The sequence below is a fragment of the Lineus longissimus genome, chromosome 5, assembly GCF_910592395.1.
Source record: "Lineus longissimus chromosome 5, tnLinLong1.2, whole genome shotgun sequence".
Classification (NCBI taxonomy): domain Eukaryota; kingdom Metazoa; phylum Nemertea; class Pilidiophora; order Heteronemertea; family Lineidae; genus Lineus; species Lineus longissimus.
Window position 1 is genome coordinate 10,316,925 of NC_088312.1, and position 26,382 is coordinate 10,343,306.

Genomic DNA, 26,382 nt, shown 5'->3' on the forward strand with positions numbered 1-26,382 from the left:
TACAAGCAACCTCAGTTTGGAATTGAATTGCAGATCAAGTGTCAAGTAGTAAAGCGTTGTGGTCGTCGGTATTAAGGCTTTTAGAAAATTAAGACAAGAACACATTTCTTAAATAACATCCAACCCCTTCCAGAAACTAGCGATGATTTTTGAAAAACCCACTTCAGCCGCCTTGTTTTGATCGACCCGATTATTCGGGCAGTGATGCGCTATGTTGACGATACCCCCATATATTGCTTGAAGACTTCAGCAACTTCAGGGAGATTTCGCACGTTGATTGGGAAACCTTGGACCTGCATATGCCATACTCGTGAAACCGAATGAACTCATCTCTAAAGTGTATTTACAGGGTGTGCCAAAAAATATTCCATATGTTCTGTGGCTGGACTGAAAATAGACAGGCTATTAGATTTTCCATCCATGGTTTTGTCACTGCATTGCTCCTTACTAAACACAAACTGTGTCAAAAATAAAAGTAGAAGAGCCGCAGTTGTGCAGTTGTTTGGGTCTCTGACAAGTGGTCATGAGCTCCCAGGCTCACCAGTTGAAAATGCTCGGGTTGTAGTACTGATTGAGCAGCTAATCTGAATTCCAGTTCCACTGAAAGCTCTCAGCATAGACTGGGGTAAGAGTTAAAAGTAGCGTGACAATTTCAACCATTGTTGATGTCAAGAATAGAAACCCGAAACTTGCAAGTTATACTTTTGGGACAGACAAGATATCAAGATGCGATGAGATAAGGGGCCGAGTGAGGGCTTGAACTTAAGGGGTACGCTGTTCATAATTACTGGTGGTCCAGGAAAATAGAATTGCAGTTATACATAATGCTGTAGAACAGATATTATGCATACATGTTTGCTGAAACTGGGTGCTTCTGGTATTTGTATTTCTATGCAACGGCAGTTCAATTACAAACTTCTCGTTTTTTAACGGTGTAGGATTTCGGTGAATTTGATGAAACTGAATGAAAGACCCTATGGCACAAGTGCATTAATCATGGTGGAGCAATGTAGCCTGCTGGCGATGATAGTCCGTCGGCGATGGCGCTCGTTACGACCGATCGCGCTCATTTTAGTTATACAGAATCGAGATGACCGTAAGGACAAATTGAGACTGAGAGTAACCTTAAATTTTGTTTTCCAGTCGCTCACAGATACAGGCAGACGACCGAGAGTCGAGTGGATTCAGTGGATCGAATGGTTGTGCAGAGGGATAGCCATGTGCAGGAGTGACGAACCACAGCTCAGCAAACGATGCCTTGACAGAACAATTCAAGGAGAACCTTCGCTAAGAGCAGAAAGGGAACTTGTTTGCTGTGGGGATGGATTGGACACCGAAATGTCTGTCATTCTAATAAACTATAATGACAATCCAACTCCAAAGGGACTCTCTGGACTAAGGGAAAGCTATGGACATAGAGCCCTGACATGATATCCTGCAGCCACCAAGAGGACAGCCTATCTCATACCTTCAGAAGGGTGCCATCACAAGGTAATGTAAACAAATCAATTTCAGTTTTTCAGATGTCCTTGATAAGGTGTTAGCCATTGGCCTGATTAAGAGATGGTGAGCTCTCTAGAGATGGTGAGCTCTCTGTTGAGGAATAATTTTCCAACGTTGTTTTAGCGACACCAATTACAGTGCCATTTTCATCAAACCCACGGTGATGATGACCTCTCACGTTTGCCTCTTTAAATGCTCTATTGAACTAATTGATTCTGAATATGCCATCACAGAAAATCACTTCGTAACCCACTGATATCTCACTCTCATAAACAACTTGGTTATGCTGGTTGCATGAATATCAAAAGCAAAGCATTTTTATCAACTGGAGCTTTGGAACACTAAGAAAGAATCCCAAACTGCTAAATGAGCAGTAGTTGAACATGGCCATTGCCAGTAATGTGATTTCATGAAGTCTGGCCAAACATACAGAGGCCTAACACAACCTTTAACGTGTCAAGCCTCAGGGGTTCCCTGATACCAGAGGTCTGGAAATACTCAAAACACTGTAGGGTGCAGGTTTCAAATCAATATCTAGAAAGATAACCTACTTTTCCCCCTTCGGAATTTCAGACAGTACTGTGAAAAAGTTGTAGTTGAAAGTGGTACAGCATGATTGTTTTAGGTTTGAGATATCAGTGAGGTTGAGCTTTGAATGGTAACAAAAAACAACAACAACTTTATTGACATATGATTGCAGCCGCCTGGGTACAGAAGATTCCTCAAAAGTCTTTCTGTCAGCACCCACCCGATTGAATGAAATTCAAATGGAAAACCATTACCCCGAGTTGAAAAATGTGACGTTAATTCACGTCGTTGTTCCTCGTAGCCCTTAGTGCGTTTGACGTTGATAAATGTGGAAGCTCCACTAAAGTGTTAACTCTGTTGGTCAATGCTGGTGCATTTGCATGGAGTATCAGCTTTCCAGGACAGGCCATTTCAATGACATTGGGCCAAGAAGAGAAGAGATTAGCAAAGGAAAAAGTTATTTGGTAGCAACTTGGGGGGGGGGGGGGGGTTGATGTGAGCACAGTAGAACTACTCTATTAAGGACATCCTCAAGACTGATAAGTGCTGTGCTTACAAGAGAGGTGTACTGATTAGAGAGTTCAAATTGAATGGAGACAATCAAAGTTAGTGTCCTAAAAGAGAGAAGGTACTTTTAGAGATGTGTATGCTAAGGGAGGTTCCACTGTATTCTAAAGTAGGGTCCTTGTGGCACTTGGTGACCTCACTGGTGATGCAAAATGACGCAATTGGACCCCCCCTCCCCAACACTACAACCAACATCAATTAATTTAATGGCAACAACAACTTTACCAATGAAACCACGCAGGCGGCTGAGATGGCATAAACTGCCCCAATCCTCAAGTCCCTGCATAAGTTCTGTGTTGGCATTCTTGTAAGGTTAAATGTCAACCCAAGAAAAGTAATTTCTAACAGTTATGATAATGACATTGATAGAGCTGTTCAGTTGTTGTTTCTTGTTTCTGATCAAATCTTAACCTCATTATTGCAGGAACTTAACATGTTCCATCTTGACTCTCATGTGTTTGCATCACCACCATCGAGCTTGTGAGTGATAGAGCGATCTCAAAACATTGCAGGTCAAGACGAACATGTTCCTGCACAATGAATATTTCACTGATGATATTTTGCACCAATAAACCTTACTGTATGTAATTTGTTTCTTTTCAGCATGGAGAAGCATCCGACAGGAGGAAGAAGGATGTTGCTGACCAGCACATCCCAACGATGTATTTTTGTCACCTTAGACCTATTGTTTTTATTGAAATATCTGATTGAAAGGTGATTTTATTGATAAAAATCCTAAAATTTTCTGATGGGAGAAGGCATATATTTACCTTCTTAGGGCAATGACAATATGTTGTCATGGTTTAAAATAATGCACGTATAAAGAAGGAATAACATTTAAGAGGAGGGTTTCTTTGGTTACCAGGGGCACCATGATCCAAGAGATCAACAATTTTCTGGCAAAATCTTTTGAAAGAAAGCGAAATGTGGAGTGGGCGTTTATGGAGAGCCAATAGGGCATGTCAGTACCCAAACAAATAAGTCTTAAGCAAAATTGATTTTTAGCTTATGAAGGCAGAAGCTAATAGCCTAGGGCACATCAGGACCCTACTGCTTGAAATGGTTTTCTCCTGAAATAATCACCAACTTCATCAGATATTTCATTATTATATCTCCATCACTTGAGACATGGGGTTCATATGATTTCTTTCTTGCTTAAACCCCAGGCGAAAAAGGAACATATGTGTCTGCGATGGAACGTAGGCCTTTTTTACTGTTTCTCGATCTCCCCAGTACCACAGAATCCACAGGCATTGGTCTGAGCAGTTAAGCCAAGACCTTCCAACATTGGCTGGCTCAGTTGCTTGGTATCATAAAATACCAGAGACAACTGACCAACTACACAAAGAAGTTAAAGAAGTTGCGTTCCCTCAATCACTTTTACCAAATACCTGGGAACCAGGTATTGATGAAAAGACACATTCAACTTATATAGTTGAAAACACTCTCATTATTTTATTGATATTTGTGAGAATATCAAAAGATTTCCTGACGACAGAATCGACTGCTTCGAGATCTTGCGAGGGCATATTTATCATGCTCTGCAGATTATGAAGACGGTCTTTTGCCCCACTGAGAATTGGATTAGACATGGTACTGAATGGTTTGAGAAAAGTGTAATTAAAACGTCAACTTTGTAAGACGTTTCATTTTGTCCTGCATGTAATAAATGTAGACCTTGTTAGTAAAATAAAGAGATCTTAGACTCCAACTTGCCAAAAAACTAGCATACCCACTTCTGTCTAGTTTTGCCATGTCGAAAGCTACGTCTTTTGTCATGCAAATAACATGTCACCTCTCAACCTTTTGTGATGCAAAGCGGCAGCCTCAAGGTGGAGTGGCCATGAGAAATGTGGTCCTTTTGTTATTTAAATTGGGCCCTTAAGCTGTTTAGTCATGGTGTGATGACAGCCTTGACCTGACCTATTGTTAGCTGAAATGGCTCTACTGCAGTCGTACACAATAGGTTTAATGCATGCATGAATAGTAAATGAACATATTATTAGCATGCAGAGTTGAAGTTGTGGAGTCTGACTAGTGTAAGATCTCTATTTAGCAATGTCTTTCTTGGACATTACATCTTGTAAAGGAGTAGACCATGTGTGATAGTATTACTATCTTCTGGTTTTCTCCTGTTATGGGCTTTCGGAGTGGCGCAGTACTTAAATGTACACGTCTGATGTCATTTAAAAAACTCAGTCGTTGAAGCCTGTCACCTGTGTGATGGAGTCGGCAGCTCCCTCCGATCGCGTAGGTTTTCTCCCGGGGACGGGTTTCCTCCTGCACGACATTCCAAATTGCCATTACGATAATTCTTGGGATGTACAACAATAAAAAAGATTTTCAAAAGATAATGATTTGAATTTATTTTTCTTTACCCTCCGGGTTGGGTGGTGTAGTGGTTCACTTACACCAACAACCTGGCATCCTGAATGGGGAAATTATATATTGGTCATAATTTCTCTGTACAGCAGGTCAGTACATGTATTGTCTAATGCATTGCCTGCTGACATTGTTGCCTTAACCACACCAAATCGAAGGCCTACGCAGTCTGTTGAAAATTTGAAATTTGAAATTTGATATGAAAATTTTGTGAACAGGAACATGTCCTTAATGTAATTGAGTAGACGGATATGCAAATGCAACAAATAGCATGTACAATGATGAGTGCATGTCGGGTGCTTGCTAGCTCATTGTGGCTGGCTCATTGTTGGAATCATTTGAGTTCACATTGAATGGTTTATTTCCAGTATGAATTCTGCGCATGCATGATGCAGTGTCTGTCATCCGTCGTCGTCGTCTGTTCCTGTATAATTCCATATCTCTCAGATGATCACAAGTATGAATCCTTGCCAACAGAAGCCCAAGGGCGCCTGCTAGGAGTAGGACCCCCCCCCCCCCGATCACATTTAATGGTTTATCTCCAGTATGAATCATTCAGATGACCACATCAACTGGAGTTCTTATTGAATGGTTTATCACCAGTAAGAATCCTGAACAGAAGCCCATGGCTGCTGGGAACAACCCCCCCCCCCCTTCTTTAAAAGTGACAGAACCTATGGAAGGGCATCCTTTTTAAAAAACCTTTGATGACTGCCATTCGCCACACCTACATTCGTATTTCCCGCGTTATGTACTAATTGTGGCGCCATCTGTTATTTACTAGATGGAACTACGACATCCCTCGACGCGATGTGCACATCGAGTATGTAACAAATCGGGTAGGTGTAAACTGTGGACGAAAGTATGGACAGCGGCCCTCTATAAAGTTTGGTGGGCTGGCATTTCTTTGTCTTTCAATATATTTAAAAGAAATTGCAGTATATTGTGCATTATAATCTTTTTAATGGGTCAGCGAAAGAAAAAAAGAAAAAAATTATTCTGATCTGTTTTGCAGTATGACGTCTCAGTGAAACTGACCAGTATAGCTCCTGATTGATTTACAGTCACCTTTCAACAGGGCTTCAGTGGTGCCGCCATATTGGATCAACGAAAGTTTGTCTGAGAGAGGGCCAACTATTTTTGCCTACAACTGAATGATATTGTCATTGTCATTCAAATAAAAGTAATTTTTGTGAAAGAATATTATTTGGACTAGTTAGAAATATCACAGTTTCAACAAATTCTTTGATGATTAGTCCACATTTGGACACTAGACCTCGCATGCATTTCCCCGTCCACGAAGTCAAAGGCCACTTCGAAAACCTTCAAAAAAGCCCGTCCACTCATTGATCAAAATCACCCATCAAAATAGTTTTTTTCTTTTTTTCTTTCGCTGACCCATTAAAAAGATTATAATGCATAATATACTGCAATTTCTTTTAAATATATTGAAAGACAAAGAAATGCTAGCCCACCAAACTTAGAGGCCCGCTGTCCACACTTTCGTCCACACTTTCGTCCACAGTTTACACCTACCATTCCTGAACGCGTTCTCGCGAGTTCGACTCCCTCGAGAACACCGTTCTTGGTTAGTGAACGGGGAGTCGAATAGCATAAATAGTGTAAACTATGCACAATGTCAACACAGTGAAAAATCGTCAAACTTACTAAATATACTACCTAAAATGCGGCACAACACAGTTCTCACGTTACTCTGACCACGTCTGTTATTTATTTCACATATCAAGAGTTTGAGTATGTATTTGAAGCGTGTTTTTTAAGATGACAATGTTCATGTACATTTCCACGTACATTGATTTCGTGTACATGCAATGCATCAGCATGCATTGCAAACATCAAATAAAAAACTGTAAAATCGCTGTTCTTGAGGATCAGAGAAATCATTTGATGTCATGCTCGTAGTCGGCTCATGGATGATGACCTGTTGTGGTGGATGCTGATGATGGCTGTGCTGTGCTGCTGTGGCTTGTGCTGCATTCCGACTGTCAGACTGATCAGTGATCAGGAGCGTGTGACAGGATTTGAGACTGCAGCCAAAGTGTTTAGCACATTTTCTAATTACAAGTATTAAATTCTTGTTGTTTCAGGTAGTGTTCTGAGATTGTTACAGAACTTTCAAGATGTTGGTCAGTCGCTACCGTCCGATTTTGTACCTGCAGTACTTTCTGCTGATCGTGGACATCTTTATGAACTGTTTCATTGACTTCATGAGGTTTCAGAATGTCATCATCTTGGTGTTGCATGTGTAAGTTCTGCAGTATCATAGGCGTGGTCCATATCTGTGTGTGCCTGACAAATCGTGGCTTGGTATCGAATATAGACAGGTCAAAAAAGCCAAGCAGAGCCCAATCAAAAAATAATGCACACTCAGAATGTATCAAATGGTCTAAGTCGAGACTTATGATAATATCATCAGCCACTTTGTCCCATTTGTTCAGGTGAAACACATGACTGGTCAGAGCCCAAACAAATTTTGTCAGACCTATCTATTGAGAGAAGACAGTAACTCCAGCTTGTTATCACAAGTCAAATATCATCTTGAGTGTCTTCTCTTTCTGGAGTAATTTTGTCGTCCTTTCCTTCCAGCATCCAAGATATGTGTATCCTCTTTGCCGTGATAGTTGTCTTCTTGATGTTCTTCAACACTTACATATTCCAAGCCGGCCTTGTTAGTGTTCTTGTGAAGAAATTCAAAGTGGCCATCATCCTCACGTTCATATATTTCTTCCTATGTATTGCGTTGCATTCTTGGAACATGGTACGTATTACATATCCAGACTGTCTGCCATGGTTTCCGCCTGATGTGGTATATCTGACGACCCACGTTGTCTTAATTGTTTATGACCCGATCAATACGAAACTAGTTCCATTTACGTATCCCAAAATATGAAAGTTTAAAGGCAATGTTACAATACCTAGTCTGAAGAAAAGTTATCGAGGTCTTCTGTTCAAATCTCCTCTGACAGTCAGTGATTTTGTGTTAGGATGTTTAGTTTTAAATGCCCTGTTTGCCTGAGACTCATATTTCAAACATGTCTTACAAATCTTAGTGTAGTGTTTCTCACTGTTATTTACAGACTCTCCGATGGAGTGATCCCAATGCATACACATGGAATGCGGGATTTTTAGCTCTGTATGTTATACAAAGAACAGGTATGTCAAGTACATTTCTTTAACATGATTTTTTTGTTTAGAACCATTGGCATTATCGTGGACAATATTATCCAGCTGTCGGCTGCCCGGTCACTTCCTGTTCTACAATTAAGCAGTTTCCATCAAAAAATTGCACAAAAAAAGGAAAAATTCAATCTGACTGAATAATCACGCTTTTCTGATGTTGCCTCCGATTGGAGCCGAGTTAGCCCCCCATGCGTTGATCCTTTCCGTTTGGACGGATTGCACTAGTAAGGCGCTTTCTGGGGCCATGGATCTACCCTGTGACGTCTTGGTGCTGCTATCAGTTTGACGTTATGGTGATGGCGCTTGACTTGGTAGTCATCATTTAAGATAAAATTTTAAAAATCCCTCATTGATTAGCTCAGAATTGGGAAGAGAATATTATTACACGAATATTTTCATTTCTACTTTCAGTTGCTGTGTTGTATTATTACTACTACAAGAGAACGGTTCTACGACTGGGCGATCCAAGATTCTACGAAGATTCAGAATGGTTACGGAAAGAGTTTGAGAAAAAGAGATAGTCCTTGAACTTTGTTAAGTTTTGGTGCTTTTACCAAATGATTCTTGGCCCATTATGATGGGTTGTGAGCAGCTGTGAACTGGTCAGTGTGAGCATGTGTAGTTTTTAGTTTAACTGGTCCGGAATTGACCAAAGATCCGTCCTTTGCTTGATAGGGGAGTCCATACCCTTAGGGTGGCCTTTTTACAATGGATTATATTGAGATTATATAAGAGACCGAGTACAGAATGTCAAAGGTTTTCCCACCTTTGGTAATGTACTTAGATTTGTTTATGTTTTCTAATAAAGCTAGCATTTTATTAATAGTACATAATATGACTAGGATTTAAGTCAAATAGTTAAACTGTTATTTGAATGACACTACTTGTCCGATTCTGATACTGTCTTGAAGAAATTGCGTACTAGCATAATATCAAGCTTACCTATTAGATAGTGTCAGACTGGCTGAAATGTTCTAATAGCAGCAGGTTTATCTGGCTTTATGAACAAGTTAAAAGGTGTTTGATAGTGGATGACGTATGGTTGGACATTTCACTTCCAAACTTGTGGAGACATCGGTATCGTAGTCGTTCTTTGACAAGTCTTTGATCTTGATCCTATTCTGACTAGCTTCAGTTTAAAACCAACATACATTTAGGTTTTTGATACCCCAATTTAGCCCAGTTTGTATGTAGTATTATGTAAATCATGTAAATATTATTTTGTAAGAAGATTTTAAATTATATATTTTCGTACCAACATGGTTAAGTGTCTTGTTCTTTATCTTTAACATGCTTTGCCCAATTAAGGAGGAAGTACATATGTTGTGTCTATCTTTCTTCCAATTGGCTTGAGGGAGTCTTCTGCTGTGTTTTGGATTTTTAAGATGCCTGCTAGACAGTCAGTCCGTTTTCGTAAACGAAGTCAGCTGTCCTAAGGAGTTCTGCCATCGATACCCAGAGCTTTGTGGGTCAGGGTAGTGTCTTTTTGGCAGTATTCCTCTCTCGAGGGTGCAGGTTCTGGGGGATATGTCTTCTCATTTGTTGCTCGTGGTATGAGCCTGCCCATATTGAGAGAGTAATTGGAAATGTGCATAGCCACAGGTTCCAAAGTGGTTGCCTATTGGGACAGTTCTTATCACACTGCCAGTCTACTTCATGCCACAGGCATCATCCCAAGAATCGCGACTGAGGCGGAGGATAAGACGTGTCGGGTTGGTTGTGACAGTGTCTCCACTGTCCAAACCTGATGTAATTTTGGCTGGTTAAATCGTATCATCCCAGTTTTATTTTGGTGACGTGTGTGACAAAACGTCATCTTCTGCAGGTAATGTCTCCAAGTCCTTGCAGTTGTAACTATATATTTCTTTGTTGTGCAAGAATGATGTGACAATTTGGGTGTCCGTGTCTTTCAGGACTTTCAGTTCCATTTTGTAGCACACTGCGGCAGCACCTCCGTGAAACCGGAAGAGTTCGTCAGCCTCGTTCCCGTGGGCTGCTGGCACGCCATCTTGACTCTTGAGGAAATTCTGGATTAAATTTTCCTCACAAAGTGTCAAAATACTGGAGTATTCCGTATTAACAAATTATAAACATGCCACTTCCACATCAAGCAGATCCATGGCAACGCATGGATGTTACCGAATCTGGACAGGTATGAGTGAAAACTGGGAAAAATACCATATCATTTTTTATCACTTCACGAACTTGTTCACTTTTCTCGCACTTTACTTTACTTGACACTGGCATGCATGATGCACTGCACACTCTTGCAGCCTGGGTGGCAATGTATGCTATCTGCTATGTATTTGCAGGCTGCGGCCCAGCAGTGTGTCAGAAGCATACAGGGTCAGTGGTAGGCCTATTATTTATTGAAAAAATGGAAAAATTATGCAGCACCATCCATGATGAGCATCCCACGATCATGTAGCCTATAGGCCTAGATGAAGTCATTGATGATGAGCACACAAAAAAGTGAAGCATCCACGTAAAGCCAATGGACGGTTGCATTTATATACCTATGACTATGGTAATCGGATCCCAGGGAATAAGGGATGTCATGGACGTAACATCATGTCAATTCACAATTCATGTTGGTGAAGCTGATATGTACTCGTAGAGATACTAGATAGCCCTGTAGAAAACACATCTTTCTCGGCTTTTACACTTTTAGTGATATCTGATAGACACACCATAGAAGTTTGTTTCGCACCAGCAGGGTTTCCCCCAGAGGGGGGGCAAGGGGGGCAGTTGCCCCCCCTAAATTGTCCAAAAACAGGCAAAATTTGTTGTTTTGACCAGGATTTTCTACAAAATTATGGTTTTGCCCCCCCTTGAATTTATTTCTGGCAGAAACACTGACCAGTCATGCGTTTCACATTAAACAAAGGATCGCCGTGTTTCTAGGCATTGTCCGAAGTCGGGTTAGGCCCTGACGTGTTCTGAGTGTGCGCATGTGATTTGTTTTGGCGCTGATTCGTCTTCTTTGAATTCGTCGATGCCGATCGGCGCTACCTGTGTATTGTCTCTAATTCTTACCCCTTTCCTGTGTCACTTGGGCTTCCATTTTTGATAATTTAAAAAAATGCAGTAAACTAACGGAAAGGCTGTTGGCAGTGAAAGGTTTGTTGTAAATGATGTGTGACATTGTCATGTCAATGAAATTGTCCGTCTCTATTCATTTGAAAAATAAGGTGGACATGGTGGAGTGAAAGGATTGTCAGACTTCAGCTTGAGCTGTACATCATGACATGCACTACTTCTCCCGTGGAGGAAGTGAACCAATTAGTTTTTTGGGGTTGAAAATGATCAATCATTATGACAGAACGTTTATGAGTAGTTTAGGTAAATGTTCCATCTGTATTCAAACAGTGTCCTCATTACAAGATTTTTAAATCAGTCATTTGTTAGTATAATAAGAGGAACAAATGGTGGATATTTGCGTGAAAAGCGATCTATCAATAGAAAAACAATGTGAAATTGCAGACTTTACATCTATCTGTCTACATGGTTATGTGAGCTTGCATTCTAGATCAGTAGAATGGTGTGCATGGCCTAATTTCATGATGATAGGGAATTTTTAGATGCCAATTTGAGTGAAGGTTAATTCTGAATAAACTTTGTCCGAGTTTTTTGACAGATGAATCAAAAATCCTTTAAAAAATGCACTGAAGTGTGACTTTTACAAAAAAGTATCCGGCAACAAAAATACATCAAAAACCATGCATTCAAATGAAAAGCCAGGGAAAATACACATTGGGTAAGGTTTCCTACTATCAGACATTGAGAACACACTATACAGATACATGGAAAAACTGTTTTATTTTCAAAAACATGCAAGTGTAAAACAGTCATGTCTCAAGTATGTTTTTTTACCTTGACTTTGGATAAGGTGGTCATTGATCTTGAGTATGATGATGTCTGGTGACCTGGCTCTTTGACGTGTTTGACAGTCAATATCTTTATCTCAAGTCATTAAGACGTATGTAAGAACGCATATTACATGATAGAAAGTGTATTGCACGACTGACTTCCAAGCATGGGTGAGCTGCAGGTAGGACTCGACATCAAACAATAACACCATATTCGCATTTACATGTATGCTGTGTCTTCTAAACTAGCCTACAAGTGAATGTGTGTAGCTATTGATAAGTCTTGCTCAGTTGTCTTCCCGAGGTAAAATTAAGTAGGTCCCCTAAATGTATATCACCCTTTTAGTGTTAAAAAAGAACTGTTTTTCCGAACATTTCTTTGTCAGTTTTGTCTTTGGGGGAGAGTAGGATAGCCTTGCGCTTTCAGGGTTTGAGAAAGTCATCTTTTGTGGGAACATAGCAAATGTGTATCTGTACGGACTCAAAAAGAATACAGGCCGTGAAAGAATGTTCCAAAAAAAACACATCCGTTTTTTGAAGTAATATTGTAATGTGCCATTTCAGGATGGTCAATCTGGGGGCGGAGGTGGAAGCACAGAAGAAATGATTGTAGATGGGGAGTCACATGGAGGATCAGTTTCATCATCGCAGGTATGTAATTACCCAGACTCCAGTGGGTTTCGGTGTTGTTGTGTATTCAATTTGCTTCAGATTACATGTGCATGTTTAGATCTTTAAAGTATACTGAAAAAGTGAAAGGATTCGTCACACATCCCTAGTAAATAGTGGAACTGTCCAAATTACATACCCTAGTATACTGGTAAATTATATCTGCAGTCTCTTTGTTAAACAAAATGTCTTACTCTGTTTATACTGTTGACTATTATTGTGTTCCAATTCTGTGTAATTGAATGTATTACCCTAAATATTCTTCATTCTCAGTATCTTCCCAGACTGTTTTGAATACATTGAGCCGACAACTTCACCTTACGCCAACGTTTGAAAAAAACCCAGTGGTGTAGTGATCACCGCCGCCAATCAACTTCAGGTTTGGTGCGATTCTTCACACGCTGCGGTTCTGCTACTGGGTATCTTTATGTACAGTAACCTTACCACATTCTTCAACAACATTTCCAATGGCACAACCACAAGTCGTATCAAAACAACTTGATGCTCCTCATGCTCTGTCAACCTGCCGCATTGATGAGCGCGTATTACAGTGGAACCTCCCTTAGCGGACACCTCTCCATTAAGGACAACCTCTCTATCAAGGACAAAAGTTTTGGTCCAAAAATGGCAGTTTCCATTGAATCTGACATCTCTTATCAGGACACCTCTCTTAAGGGCAGCACTTGTCAGTCCCAAGGGTGTCCTTTATAGAGAGGTTCTACAGTACTGTCAATATCACTTTGCACACTCCCTTGTGGCATTATCGTAAATGGGTTCCACGTCGCAAAGCTCGCGTTCGTTCATCTTTCCTGATGTGGAATAAAGCTCGTCAGGTGGTCCTATTGATCAATTCATATCACCCTCATAGCCCTGGGGTAAATTGTCAAGATCCTTCATACGTGTATGTGATGTTGATGCCAAACCAGTTTATTTGACTTGCGTTGATACGGCATCCAAATGTGTTGTGATGAATAAATGAATTGAAAAATGTGTTTAAAATTTGGCACCTGATGCTAATATGACGACATTTATCAAGGAAGTGTCTAAATATGGTAATTCCAAGATGACATTGTTGTCACCGACTGTCTGGAAGTGTCTAGATATGGTAATTCAAAGATGACATTGATGTCACTGACTGTCTCGTCCCTGCTGGGACGCTGGGGTGTCCCAGCAGGGAGGGCCCTCAGTCCTACACACGACATTTTGACATCCGAGAAGGACAAAAAAGATGTTATTAGCCTAGTCAATGTCCAACAAAATGGCCAGGGAAGAGCCAACAATTTCTATACTATTTGACACCTTGCTATTAAGACGGTATTTGTCAGTCAAAAGGGAAATCATGTTCAACTGTATTAACCCACTGACATTGACTCTCAATCTCATGTCATGTATGAAGCAACAATTGATTATTGGTCATAGCCTTCAAGCTCTAGCTCATTTGAAAATATATCTCTAAATATTTGGGATCAAGGTGAAATTCTGTTCAGCCAGTCTGTGACCCCCTATGTCTCCCTCAAAGTTGATTTACATCATCAAGAGTTTATTTTCAGTGTTATCTGCTGGAAAACTCTTTGAAAATATATACGGTTCGATATATGGTAAACAGAGCACCCCTTGCCCTCTGTTGTGCGTTCCTCGTGGCAAAACAAATCGATTGCACGGCCGAGAATATCGACAGTTTATACTTGTTGGTTCAATGAATGTACAGCTATGTCTATTCAGTATCCATCAAATTGTGAATGTACACTTTCGTAGGCAACATGTATAGAGAAGCCGATATTTCATTCATGTTTTGAAGATTGTGAATGGCAGGTATTGAGTTGTGCAGGCTGTACTGTCATTGATTTGTCCTCATTCCGATAGTTTAGTGACTTGACAAATAAATTTCTGAGGACATTCAAAAGTGTTTTCTGTCTTTTGAAAGTGGAATCCGTGATTTTATTCTAAAATTGTTTGAATTGTTGATGTGATCTACAACGACTTTAGTACAAACATTACGTACCCTTTCTCAACAGTTGAGTTTTGAAAACAAGGGTTGATATGATACAATTGTATCAATTGTCTCCCACAGTTAGGTCTTGGGATGGGTATTAATACTCGCAAAGAAGAAGGGGGATTTACCAAGTTAGTTTTTGGTAGAAAAAAAGTGTTGGATATTTCAATCAAAAGACATTTCAGAGTCCAATTCAAATAAAATCCATGAAAAGTTATCAAGGCTCCTCCCTGAGGTTTGCATAGCCAATATCGCAGCATTCGACTTCAAGCAGTCTTGCGATGTCAAATACTTGCTGGGTAAGGATGAGAAGGGGGGAGGTGGTTTCAAATAAGCGCTGTTACAAATCATCATAAACCAATGCAGAATCAGTCTAATGTTATACACGAACCACTGGTTAGCATCTCTTTGTAAAATCATTACTCCAATTTTATGATACGGGAGCTACACAAAACCAATAAAAAACTGTTTGATCGCTAGCCGTGATTAGATGAAACAGCCACGACAGCTTTTATCTTCTCTCCATGTACTTTATGTATAACAGCATCATGGAAAGTATTGGGCTGGAGTGAATTATCAGTAATCATATCCTACATGTAATTCTCCATGGGAAACAAACTAATTGTATGTACGCTACTGTACTGTAAATTTCATTTATTCATCAATTAAATCCCACGGATGCCACAGCACAGCAGACAAATTGCGTGCCCACGATGAAGTGGGGTAGAGTGTTCTTCTGCCGCAATGGTTCCACTGAGTGTCATAAAGTGTTAAGTTAAACAGTGAAGTTTGTATTGTAAATCATGTAAATATTGCAAGCTGAATTTATATCCTTTGGGCTTCGAGTTAGAAAGGGGGACTAATGATGAAAAATACATGAGAGGAATTTAGACTAGAGCAGTACATGTACAGTGTCTTAAACATGATGTATGCATGATCTTCTGTGGTTTTGGACTTGAGATCTGAAGGTTTTGACTTGAAACCTTGCTTGTGATCTTAGGCAAGTCCCTTCTCATTGATTAGTTTGTCCTTTCGCGGGAGGTAGGAATTGAAAGGGGATGCCTTACCTTAGCAGGTTACCTGTCACTCATGAGTTCTTGTTGATTTCACCATTGGCTATTCAGGAGGCTAAATTATCAGTCACCAAGTCTTATTGCATTTCAGTTCAGTTCGCGAGACTGCCAGGAGAATTGCCTATGGTTGTTCAGTAATTGTGAATGCAGGTGAAAAAACCTCGTATTCTCTTAAGAATAATAAGGCAGTCCCTCAGGGATGTGAGCTATAGTGTTTGTTTCTTCCCAATTTGCTTTGATTAGTATTCTGCCAAGAAGACAAGGAGAAGCAGTTTTTTGGAAGCGATTGTTCATTTGGCAAGAATAACAGAGAATTCAGACGTCTTATCTCGAAAGCTCTTTTTGCATCATGTTTAGTTTAGAGAGTTATAAATCTTTGTTTTGGAAACCTAACCAAATTATCTTATTGATTTAAGCTTTTATTCATGACGCTTTTGTCGTGTGGTGAAATACATGTTCATTGGTCCACTCAGGTTATGAAATTCGTAGCCTACAGTATGCCAATTTTGTTCTCCTGCGAATCCATCAAACATGTCAAATGGACCTGGAACACTGCCATTACAGTAAGTATCTGGAGACTGGATATGGTGATCTCGGCTATCCATTTACCAAGATTACACACTGGAGAGCACAGATGGTCCATAATCAGAATTCTAGCCAAGTTCATCCAGGAGTACTTGGGAAGTCAGAGATTGGTGTGGTTACCATCCTTGTGTGGCCAGAACTATAAAATGTATGTTGATGTCTCGGTCCCAGATGGCATGGATGGGGGTCCCTTTCTTGCCTGTACGTCCATACCTGGAGCTGCTATGAGCGACTTCATACAGGAAAGATCAACCTGGGCCCAGAAAGTTTTACGCCTTAGTTTACGACCAAATTTGTTTTGAACAACCTGACCCAGGTTGAGTGTTTGCAAGGAAAGACGGTACTGCCTTGCATGTCGCAGTGTTAATTATTACAGGATACGCATTTGATGAAGTCTCAATCCAGACAGAACATGATGGCAATCTCTGCCTAATATTATTGCTTCGTGATGACAACAGGGCCAATTTCCTTGTGTGTGGCATGTCGGTCCACTCTAGGTAAGCTCTGGACCTTATTAAATTTCCAGGTCCTGCCTTGAGGCTAACTTAGCTTGTCATATCGTAGCATCGTATCGATGATAAGGTCTTCTTTGACCACGAAGTGGATGATTGTTCGGAGAGGCTAATGACGAACTCAAAGTACCACACAGGTTGATGTCTAAAATGTTGTCTCAATAGCTTGAAGGTTTTGAAGCCTCAACTCTAATAACATCATACCATGCAAGGATAGTACATGTTTTCACTATTCTACTGCTGAAAAAGGGCCACGGCTGGAGTTGGGGCAGAGAGAAAAACCCGGTCAACAGATAGATTGGATTTGTGTTATAATTGCGGTCCACATTCACTGAATTTCCGATAAACTGGCAATTTCCACTTGCAGGTGGACTGGCAAATTGCGGTGAATCACATCTGCAGTGTAACCATTAATTCTGTTATCGCTGAGCAGGTGACATAGAACGACTCTAATTTCCATAGTTACATGGTGTCCATTTCATCTCAGTTTGCCTGAAGTAACGTGCCGCTTTTTAGACAAGGATTATATTACACAAAACCTATTATTTTGAAGTAATGACCAATACGTTTGTCCCACAATTCTGTCACTGAAGCCATACAGAGGATATTTGGGAGTGACATCTCGGGGTTACATTGATTTGGTCTGTGGAGCAGATCCCAAATGATGTGGAATGACTATAGATAAACCTGGGTTTTACTGCCACCAGGTCTGATGGGTCTGGGTCCCACAATTCCGTCACTGAAGCCATACAGAGGATATTTGGGAGTGATATCTCGGGGTTACATTGATTTGGTCTGTGGAGCAGATCCCAAATGATGCGGAATGACTATAGATAAACCTGGGTTTCACTGCCATCAGGTCTGATGGGTCTGGGTCCCACAATTCCGTCACTGAAGCCATACAGAGGATATTTGGGATTGATATCTTGGGGTTACATTGATTTGGTCTGTGGAGCAGATCCCAAATGATGCGGAATGACTATAGATAAACCTGGGTTTCACTGCCACCAGGTCTGATGGGTCTGGGTCCCACAATTCCGTCACTGAAGCCATACAGAGGATATTTGGGAGTGATATCTCGGGGTTACATTGATTTGGTCTGTGGAGCAGATCCCAAATGATGCGGAGTGACTATAGATAAACCTGGGTTTTACTGCCACCAGGTCTGATGGGTCTGGGTCCCACAATTCCGTCACTGAAGCCATACAGAGGATATTTGGGAGTGATATCTCGGGGTTATATTGATTTGGTCTGTGGAGCAGATCCCAAATGATGCGGAATGACTATAGATGTTTCACTGCCACCAGGTCTGATGGGTCTGGGTACCACAATTCCGTAACTTAAGCCATACAGAGGATATTTGGGAGTGATATCTCGGGGTTACATTGATTTGGTCAGTGGAGCAGATCCCAAATGATGCGGAATGACTATAGATAAACCTGGGTTTTACTGCCACCAGGTCTGATGGGTCTGGGTCCCACAATTCCGTCACTGAAGCCATACAGAGGATATTTGGGAGTGATATCTCGGGGTTATATTGATTTGGTCTGTGGAGCAGATCCCAAATGATGCGGAATGACTATAGATGTTTCACTGCCACCAGGTCTGATGGGTCTGGGTACCACAATTCCGTAACTTAAGCCATACAGAGGATATTTGGGAGTGATATCTCGGGGTTACATTGATTTGGTCAGTGGAGCAGATCCCAAATGATGCGGAATGACTATAGATAAACCTGGGTTTCACTGCCACCAGGTCTGATGGGTCTGGGTCCCACAATTCCGTCACTGAAGCCATACAGAGGATATTTGGGAGTGATATCTCGGGGTTATATTGATTTGGTCTGTGGAGCAGATCCCAAATGATGCGGAATGACTATAGATGTTTCACTGCCACCAGGTCTGATGGGTCTGGGTACCACAATTCCGTAACTTAAGCCATACAGAGGATATTTGGGAGTGATATCTCGGGGTTACATTGATTTGGTCTGTGGAGCAAATCCCAAATGATGCGGAATGACTATAGATAAACCTGGGTTTCACTGCCACCAGGTCTGATGGGTCTGGGTCCCACAATTCCGTCACTGAAGCCATACAGAGGATATTTGGGAGTGATATCTCGGGGTTACATTAATTTGGTCAGTGGAGCAGATCCCAAATGATGCGGAATGACTATAGATAAACCTGGGTTTCACTGCCACCAGGTCTGATGGGTCTGGGTCCCACAATTCCGTACTGAAGCCATACAGAGGATATTTGGGAGTGATATCTCGGGGTTGCATTGATTTGGTCTGTGGAGCAGATCCCAAATGATGCGGAATGACTATAGATAAACCTGGGTTTTACTGCCACCAGGTCTGATGGGTCTGGGTCCAAACACTCTTCGTTATGGTGATATCCTGCATTCATTCTTTGGGTTGTCTTCATGCCAACTCTGTAACGCCAACATCCATTGACAGTTTGACACCACCTATATAGCCTCAGAAGCATTACTCAAACAAAGTTTATGAATTTTGTACACTAAAAAATCGAAAAAGACGCAATTTCCTCACCTCACTTGAGAAAATAAGCTGTGAGATATCGTCCAAATTATAAACCACTTTCTACTCAAATTCAAACAATAAACATTAATACCATCTCTTTTTGTACTGCAAACTAAAGCTTTCCCTCGTAAAAGTGGAATGCTAGATTTTCCATCAGTTCCAATGTTTTCTGCTGACTGGTCTTATTTCAAGGCTAGGTTGATCTTGTGCGCCCGATTAGCCAATAATGCCATCGGCAAAATGATGTCATATGGTTGTTGTAGCATAGAATACATGTTGTACATGGGTGTACATCCTCATGTGTGGTGTACTGTAATTGTCAGTGCATTGCGTTATTTAGTGCTTGACTAAAGTCTGACTATGATTGCATTACAGTTGTTGTGGATTGATGCGCACCAGATAGTAGAAAATTAAATTCTATGGAAGCAAATGAATCTTTGCCACTAATAAAGCCCCGCACCTGAAATGCAACTCACATCAGAATCTATATAGCAACACGAACTGCCTCATTTATTGTTGTTAAAAGTATTTTCGATCCGTAGAAGAAAAAATTCTCCAATTATATTTGATTTTGCTAATGTAAACATTATTTTTTTTGGCAGTTTGTAATGCGCAAGCAGTTTTAGTTGCTGTGACCTACATCAGTGTCATGACAATTGACAAGATATGGTTGGAATGCAGCCTCTGATTGGATGCACCGTCAAAGGTTGTAGTTTGTGCAACCGTTTATTCGTTATAATGGTTTGGGCTCCATAGGTGATAATAATAAAATGTGAAAAGAAGAAGAAGAAATATTTTTAAAAGTGGAGTAAAAACAATTGCCATCCCCAGCTTGTTGGCTGTGGATGCGTAATTATGATAAAACGTCGCACAATTGCTGTGCAGCATGATAACGCTTCTTTCAGTTGTAATGTCGTGATGGTAAAGATGCGCGGCAATTGCGCCATTCCTTCCTGTCGCAGGAAGTACGAAAATAAAAACGATTCAGTTCAATTCATCAGTGTCAAGCCGGGAAAAGAGTGCTAATCTGGATATTTAGTGTGTCAGTGAATGAAAGTTGTCAGAGGGGATGTTTACTGTGGGCGGTGTTTTTGTTGATGATGGGTGGTGGTTGGTTCATTCCGGGGTGTTGTGTGATGTATCTGGATGGTTTTGTTTTCGAATAGTCTGTTTTATAAGAGTGAACACATCGAAGTTTAAAATCGTTCCAAGTACAGTTTTCTGTAAGACTGGACAGACCATCAAGACAAATGAAATCTGAGCTAAAGTTATGAGGCAAGATACAATGTATTGCAACATGAAATACATCTGTTTTAATTGCCCATGGTAAAAGGTCATTTTTCGTAGCATGTAATAAGCAACCTGAAGGTTGAACTTTAAAACTGTTGACTTGGTTCGAAGTGCTGATTGCTGAAGAAGACGATTTACAAGTTAATGAAGTTCACAGAATTGCCTGTCGGATTTAAGCGCCAGTGCTAATCCATATCGAGAATAGAGAAAAACTGCTGCGCTATTCAAATGTTGACGCTTCCGTTCTTCTTCTGTTGATTCAGACGTTATTGCCTCCCAAGGTAAACGCAGTAGGATAAATTCATAGAACATAAATTCTATTACTTTTGTAATCACCATATCATACTGTTGTACACGACACAATAACTCCGTACCGAAAGGCAATATCCCTGGTAACCGCTGATTAGAAAATTGTGTGCACTGTAAGAGGAGAACGCTGCATGGTGACGAGATGATTCCTCTGCTAATTATTTAGTGAATAAGGCTTGGTTCCTGACTATTGCCATTAGCTTTCTATGTTGTACTGACTTCATTTGCCACCTGGGCTACTTGTACATTACATCAATAGCAAACAATGATGTACCGGTGACTAGTCGTAAAAAATTGAAGAAAAAAAGGATTTTGAAATTTCCACTTTTTCCCTTTTTGCCCCTTTACACGATGACATGTGGCTTCTTATACCCAGAGCGACGCAGTCGCAAATATAAGGTTTTCAAGTCATTGTACGGTACAACACATCTCATCATTTGGTAATCTGAATGACTGCAAAGCTTTTATCATTGCCATGGTAACCATTGAATGTGATCCCGCATATTCACAGCGTTTCCTGGCGACTGTGAACTTATCCTGCGGGAACTATATTGTTGTCCTTTTCCTGACTTCTCTCATTCGTACACTAGTTTGGAGCACCATTACAAAGGTACGACCAGGACCTGCGATAATATGGTATCCCTTGATGGTTAGGATTCATTACTGTAAACCTGGAAATATCATGCCTCTTTTTTTTGCGTACAGATAATCACAATGGCAGGGTATTAAATGAGTTGAAAATGTTATTGAAATGACTTGCAGAGTTGTCAGTAATGTCACAATGCAAAATTTTCTGGTAAGAAAAAGCCGAGGTCATTGCCACCTGGCACAGAACAGAGTAACAATGCCTGTTTGGCCATCTTTGAGCCCTGGAATACTTATTGTGTACTTGCTGTTAAGCGCATTGGTGCAGTGCCCTCAAACCCATCTAACATTGAAATCGGATCCTTGAAGAACCTCCATCTTCCTTGGCGAGAGTAAGTGGGCGGATAACCTGGGAATCTAGGCAGCATAGCAAATTTCTAAATGATATCTATCACGCCTAAAAATCAGATTTTACGATGTTTTGCAGAAGTTGTGTTGTCACAATTTGGTATTGCATTACGCTGGAGCCGTTGAGATTAGTTTGGATTTCCTCCAATGCAAATAAATTTGTCAACTCTGCCCTGATTTTGGTAAAGAATAACATCCTGGTTCCAGTTGACACTGCCTCTGACTCAAAAATGTATCCGCTGCTTTCTTTTACTTGTATTTTTTCAAAACTGCCCCAACCGTTGATGACATCGGTTGCCTTCCTTCATGGAGATTAGCTCGCATATGTCAAGCTTTATTAAGAGAATGAGTTTTTTCCTGCTCTGTCCAATCGGCTTTGTGATGTCTGATATTTATTGCATTCTGGGCAGGTTTGATATTTCCCAGGATAAAGTTAGTGACAGCAGTGTCATAGTATAGAATGTGAAAAGTGTACTTGAGGAAAGTACCATCTTTGCCATGGAATCCATGTGTGTTCCAAAGCTTTGCCTGAATTCTACATTATTTATTGAAGTTTTATAATGAGTTTTATGATTTTCCTTCTTCAGCAACATCAATGAAACGACTCCTTGGCAGCAACTAGACATCAAAAGAGAGCCTTTTACGTTTTTGTATGCCGAATGTACCCCCAAAGAACCGTTGCCCAAAACCCACCCAAGTCAACATGATAAAAAAGCCACATTTCTCTCCAATAACTTTAAACAATTTCTTGACTTTCTCTTTCCAGAATGACAATGACATCCAGGAATCAGAGGTCAACATCACCAGCATCACCCGAGAGGGTTGCGCCAAAGCAGACCCCAGTCACTTTGAGTTGCTCAAAGTGCTCGGCCAGGGCTCATTTGGCAAGGTTAGTGAACTATAGGCTTCTTCATCAAACCACACAGTTGAAGGCGTGCCATTTGAATCTGCCAATTTCCAGATGGGTGCCTCTTGCAGTGAAATGGCAGAACTTTGCTGGTTGGGTTATTTTGGTTCATTGAAACCATTTTCTCCCACTGCACCAACTGATGTAGTCTCAGGTTTTTCAAAGGCATTGTATTGAATGCTGTATAAATTTCTCCAACCTAGCTGTCATGCTGCGTTCTTTTTGATACCTATCCTGTTTATCAACATCTTATTCTTGTCGCATGCCTTTGTCCTGGTGTGGGGATTTAAGAAATTGATGCCATTCTGTGTACAAGGTCTGACCTTTCACTAATCCTCTGGACGCAGTTATACAAGAAGCAACAAGTTGCGGTTGCCTTTTGGGTTGTGTACCGAAGTTGAATCTCCCATTGGGGACATCCTGGCCGAGTGAATGGTGATGTTTATAATGAACTACCAACACCTCCCAAGCAGCTATGCTAAGGTTGTGGATGTTAACCCCACAAAGTCTTTGTGAGAATTGACCTTATAGCAGATATGTGGTCCAAGCTGTGAAGATTCTATCATCACTGGGCAATGAGCAGTGTCTGGGATGAGAGATATGAGGTCAAAGCTGTCAACTTGCTAGCACCACTGGGCAATGAGCAGTGTGTGGGATGGGAGTTATCAGGTCGAAGCTGTCGACGCGTTTAGGGAAACTGGGCAATGAGATGTGTCCGGAATGGGAGATATGAGGTCGAAGCTGTCAACGCACTAGGGAAACTTGGCAATGAGCAGTGTCTGGAATGGAAGATATGAGGTCGAAGCTGTCGACGCGTTTAGGGAAACTGGGCAATGGGTAGTGTCTGGAATGGAAGATATGAGGTCAAAGCTGTCGACGCGTTTAGGGAAACTGGGCAATGGGCAGTGTCTGGAATGGAAGATATGAGGTCAAAGCTGTCGACGCGTTTAGGGAAACTGGGCAATGGGCAGTGTCCTTCTCAAGGAGGGTTGAAACTAGCCGGCACTCCTCTTCCTTGACTTGTCAAAAATCAATTTCCTCGAGACCAGGGCAATCAACGTACCAACTAGAAAATCTCCGGGCCAGTCCTGAATGACCTGGTACACACCTGGCAACTCCTCCATAAAATTATAAAGGAGGAGACGCGGAAAGCTGTGAGGCGTTGATTAACTTCATCTTATTGACAGCTTCCATTTAGAACACCCCTCGGGAGTTCATACTGACTCTTATGCTGCCTATAAATATAACATGATGAAGCAAGCATCTATCTAAAATAGCCCAATTCTATCTAGATATAAGCTACTTCGAGCTCGGTGATTTTCTTACACAGTTTCAGCGTGGAATTACAGATGTTCTAATTGCACGTTCCTGAAAAAGATTTGAAGTTGTTTATCATGTAGCTGCAGAAAATAAGACCTTGGCTTGTGAACTTATGACAATATTGGTCACCAGTATGCTGTATCACTGTCTCTCTTTCTCTGGTTACAAGGCAATTGAAACCAATGCTTAAAATTCTATTTTGCATCTCTCTGTCATGTCTGTTTGCCAGCCCTCAAACTTGATTTATTTTCCCTGGGGTTGTGGAGCTCTCTACACACTAATTAATCATTCCATCGAGTTGTTTGTGTTTAATGATCTGTTTGTCCCTTATTGAGTGGTAACTCATTAATTTTGCTCATTTGGGAGATGTTGATAATCGTTAATGTTTGATTCAAATGATTGCAGTGATTCTGATGCTTTAAGCCCACAGCACACTAGCCGCCAACTTTGGCGACAAGAAGCGTTCAGCTGACGCCTCTCGACGCCGAAGTTGGCGGCCAGTGGATCCCGGTCAGAGCACACCTGCCCAGAATCGGCGTCCAGTAGCGTCTTTTCCTCAACTTAAGGCTGCCATTTTGAAATCATGTGACATCAAGACACATACTTGATTGGCCATACCCTCGCCGCCGACGCCAATTCAGGCGGCAATCCGTAGCACACCTGGCTTCTTCTTGCGTTCAAACGCGGCGACACGCGTCAAAAATCAATCATGTAAGATATTTGGCGTTTAGTTGCGGCAAGTGGCGGCAAGTTGCGTTCGCCGATGCCGTTCGTAGCAGACTAGGGATTTTTCAGGCGTTCAGGGCTCTTGCGGCAAAAAACGCCAGTGAACGCCGAAGTTGGCGGCTAGTGTGCTACGAGCTTTACACTCAGAGTGTCAGTTTTATCAATTATATATTTGGCCCTTGCATGAGGTAAACTTTGAAATCATGAAAGAATGTTGCAGGAACTAACTTCATTTGCGTATGGTAGCCTGGGTTGGAGTTTCTTTATTCTTCAACTTTGAACTCTGCCAATTCAAATATTTCACTTGATTGACGATGAGTCTTCCACTGACCTCACTGACATCGTTGCCTGCGTGGACTATCACTGTTGACGTGATCCCGATTGCGATCTTTCCGCGATCCATATAATTACAAATAAAATATTCAGAACATATTGATTTATATAAGGTCCACTCAAACGTTCAAGTGGGGCTGAGCTCATCTTTTCGGTTTTGAAATTTTTGTATTCCGAAAAACATTACCGATCCATCTACACACTTCAGGGCCTGTGTTTTCAGAACGCACACCCATCGTAATACCATCAGTCAATGCACAAGTCTTGACATATCAGCTTAACCACGATCAAGCCCCTTTGCTTTGTGAAACGGATTCTTGTCGTCTGCCTTTGAAGAATATCCTCCGAGGGGATTACCAAGCTGACTTAGGCCGAAGCAGTTGAGAATTACTTTAACCCTCTTGCTGCCCTGTGGACACATGTTTATCATTGCAGTGCTAAAGTCTGTAATTGACATGGCAATTTTTTGTTGCGATGATGAAATTCATCACTTTCCCCGTTTGCCAGTTGAGGAATTGCGTGGCAGCAATCCTTCTTGTCAGGTGCCTTTGACAGTAAGAGTGGATTAATGATTGGGGGTGCTGTCGAGAAAACTTGCTGGAGATTTAAATGATTTAAAACTTGGATAAGATGGAATAAGAATAATGGAATGTTGAACTTAAAGCGGATTGTTTTTAGTTAAATCAGAACTCGCATTGTGCCTCAGAGTTATGTTTCCGGTTCCTTGGCAATGCTGCGTAGATGATGATTCGAAGATTTGAAGGGTAATGAGCCTGAACAGGAGGGCATTGCCTCCATCACCTCCGCTTGTGTCGAGCCCTAGGCTAGCCGGCAATGACCCTAGGATCCGAAAGTTGGTTATTCAGGTTAGTGATCAACATCATGTTTGCAGCCAACATGAGCCTTGGTAATTGCCTGTCAGATGGTTTTGAAGTCAGTATAAAGTCAGTGTTTCATGATGGCACGTCTTGAACATCAATGGCCTAGTGTCCAATCGATCGACTTGGAGGTGCAGGGCTCATACACAAAGTCCTGTGTTACATCATTTGAGATACAGATGACTTGACGACGTTCGGTTGT

At 41.2% G+C, this 26,382-nt stretch overlaps 2 protein-coding genes across 3 annotated transcripts in view; both read left to right on the plus strand.

Annotated features, from left to right (window-relative positions):
• The first annotated feature begins 6,560 nt into the window (after positions 1-6,560).
• On the plus strand, positions 6,561-9,443 carry LOC135488142 (transmembrane protein 138-like). 2 transcript variants are annotated; one of them, XM_064772612.1, is made up of 5 exons: positions 6,561-6,739; positions 7,093-7,246; positions 7,588-7,759; positions 8,079-8,154; positions 8,593-9,443. In XM_064772612.1, the coding sequence occupies exons 2-5, from the start codon at positions 7,122-7,124 to the stop codon at positions 8,700-8,702; spliced, it is 483 nt and encodes a 160-aa protein (XP_064628682.1). In that variant the 5' UTR covers positions 6,561-6,739; positions 7,093-7,121; the 3' UTR covers positions 8,703-9,443. The 2 variants fall into 2 exon arrangements, with proteins under 2 accessions (XP_064628682.1, XP_064628681.1); XM_064772611.1 differs by having other exon boundaries at positions 6,561-6,735; positions 7,089-7,246.
• A 737-nt stretch (positions 9,444-10,180) lies between these two features.
• LOC135488291 (ribosomal protein S6 kinase alpha-3-like) overlaps positions 10,181-26,382 on the plus strand; it is a 36,339-nt gene continuing 20,137 nt past the window's right edge. Inside the window, exons 1-3 of the mRNA XM_064772838.1 lie at positions 10,181-10,333; positions 12,615-12,701; positions 22,783-22,905. Of these exons, the coding sequence (XP_064628908.1) occupies positions 10,274-10,333; positions 12,615-12,701; positions 22,783-22,905 (270 nt within the window). The 5' untranslated portion in view covers positions 10,181-10,273. The remainder of the gene's footprint in view (positions 10,334-12,614; positions 12,702-22,782; positions 22,906-26,382) is intronic.

Coding starts and splice junctions, on each gene's coding strand:
- LOC135488142 (XM_064772612.1), top strand. CDS start 7,122: ATGTTGGTCAGTCGCTACCGTCCGATTTTGTACCTGCAGTACTTTCTG. Junction 7,247..7,587: donor ATCATCTTGGTGTTGCATGT/GTAAGTTCTGCA, acceptor CTTTCCTTCCAG/CATCCAAGATATGTGTATCC. Junction 8,155..8,592: donor GTATGTTATACAAAGAACAG/GTATGTCAAGTA, acceptor TTCTACTTTCAG/TTGCTGTGTTGTATTATTAC.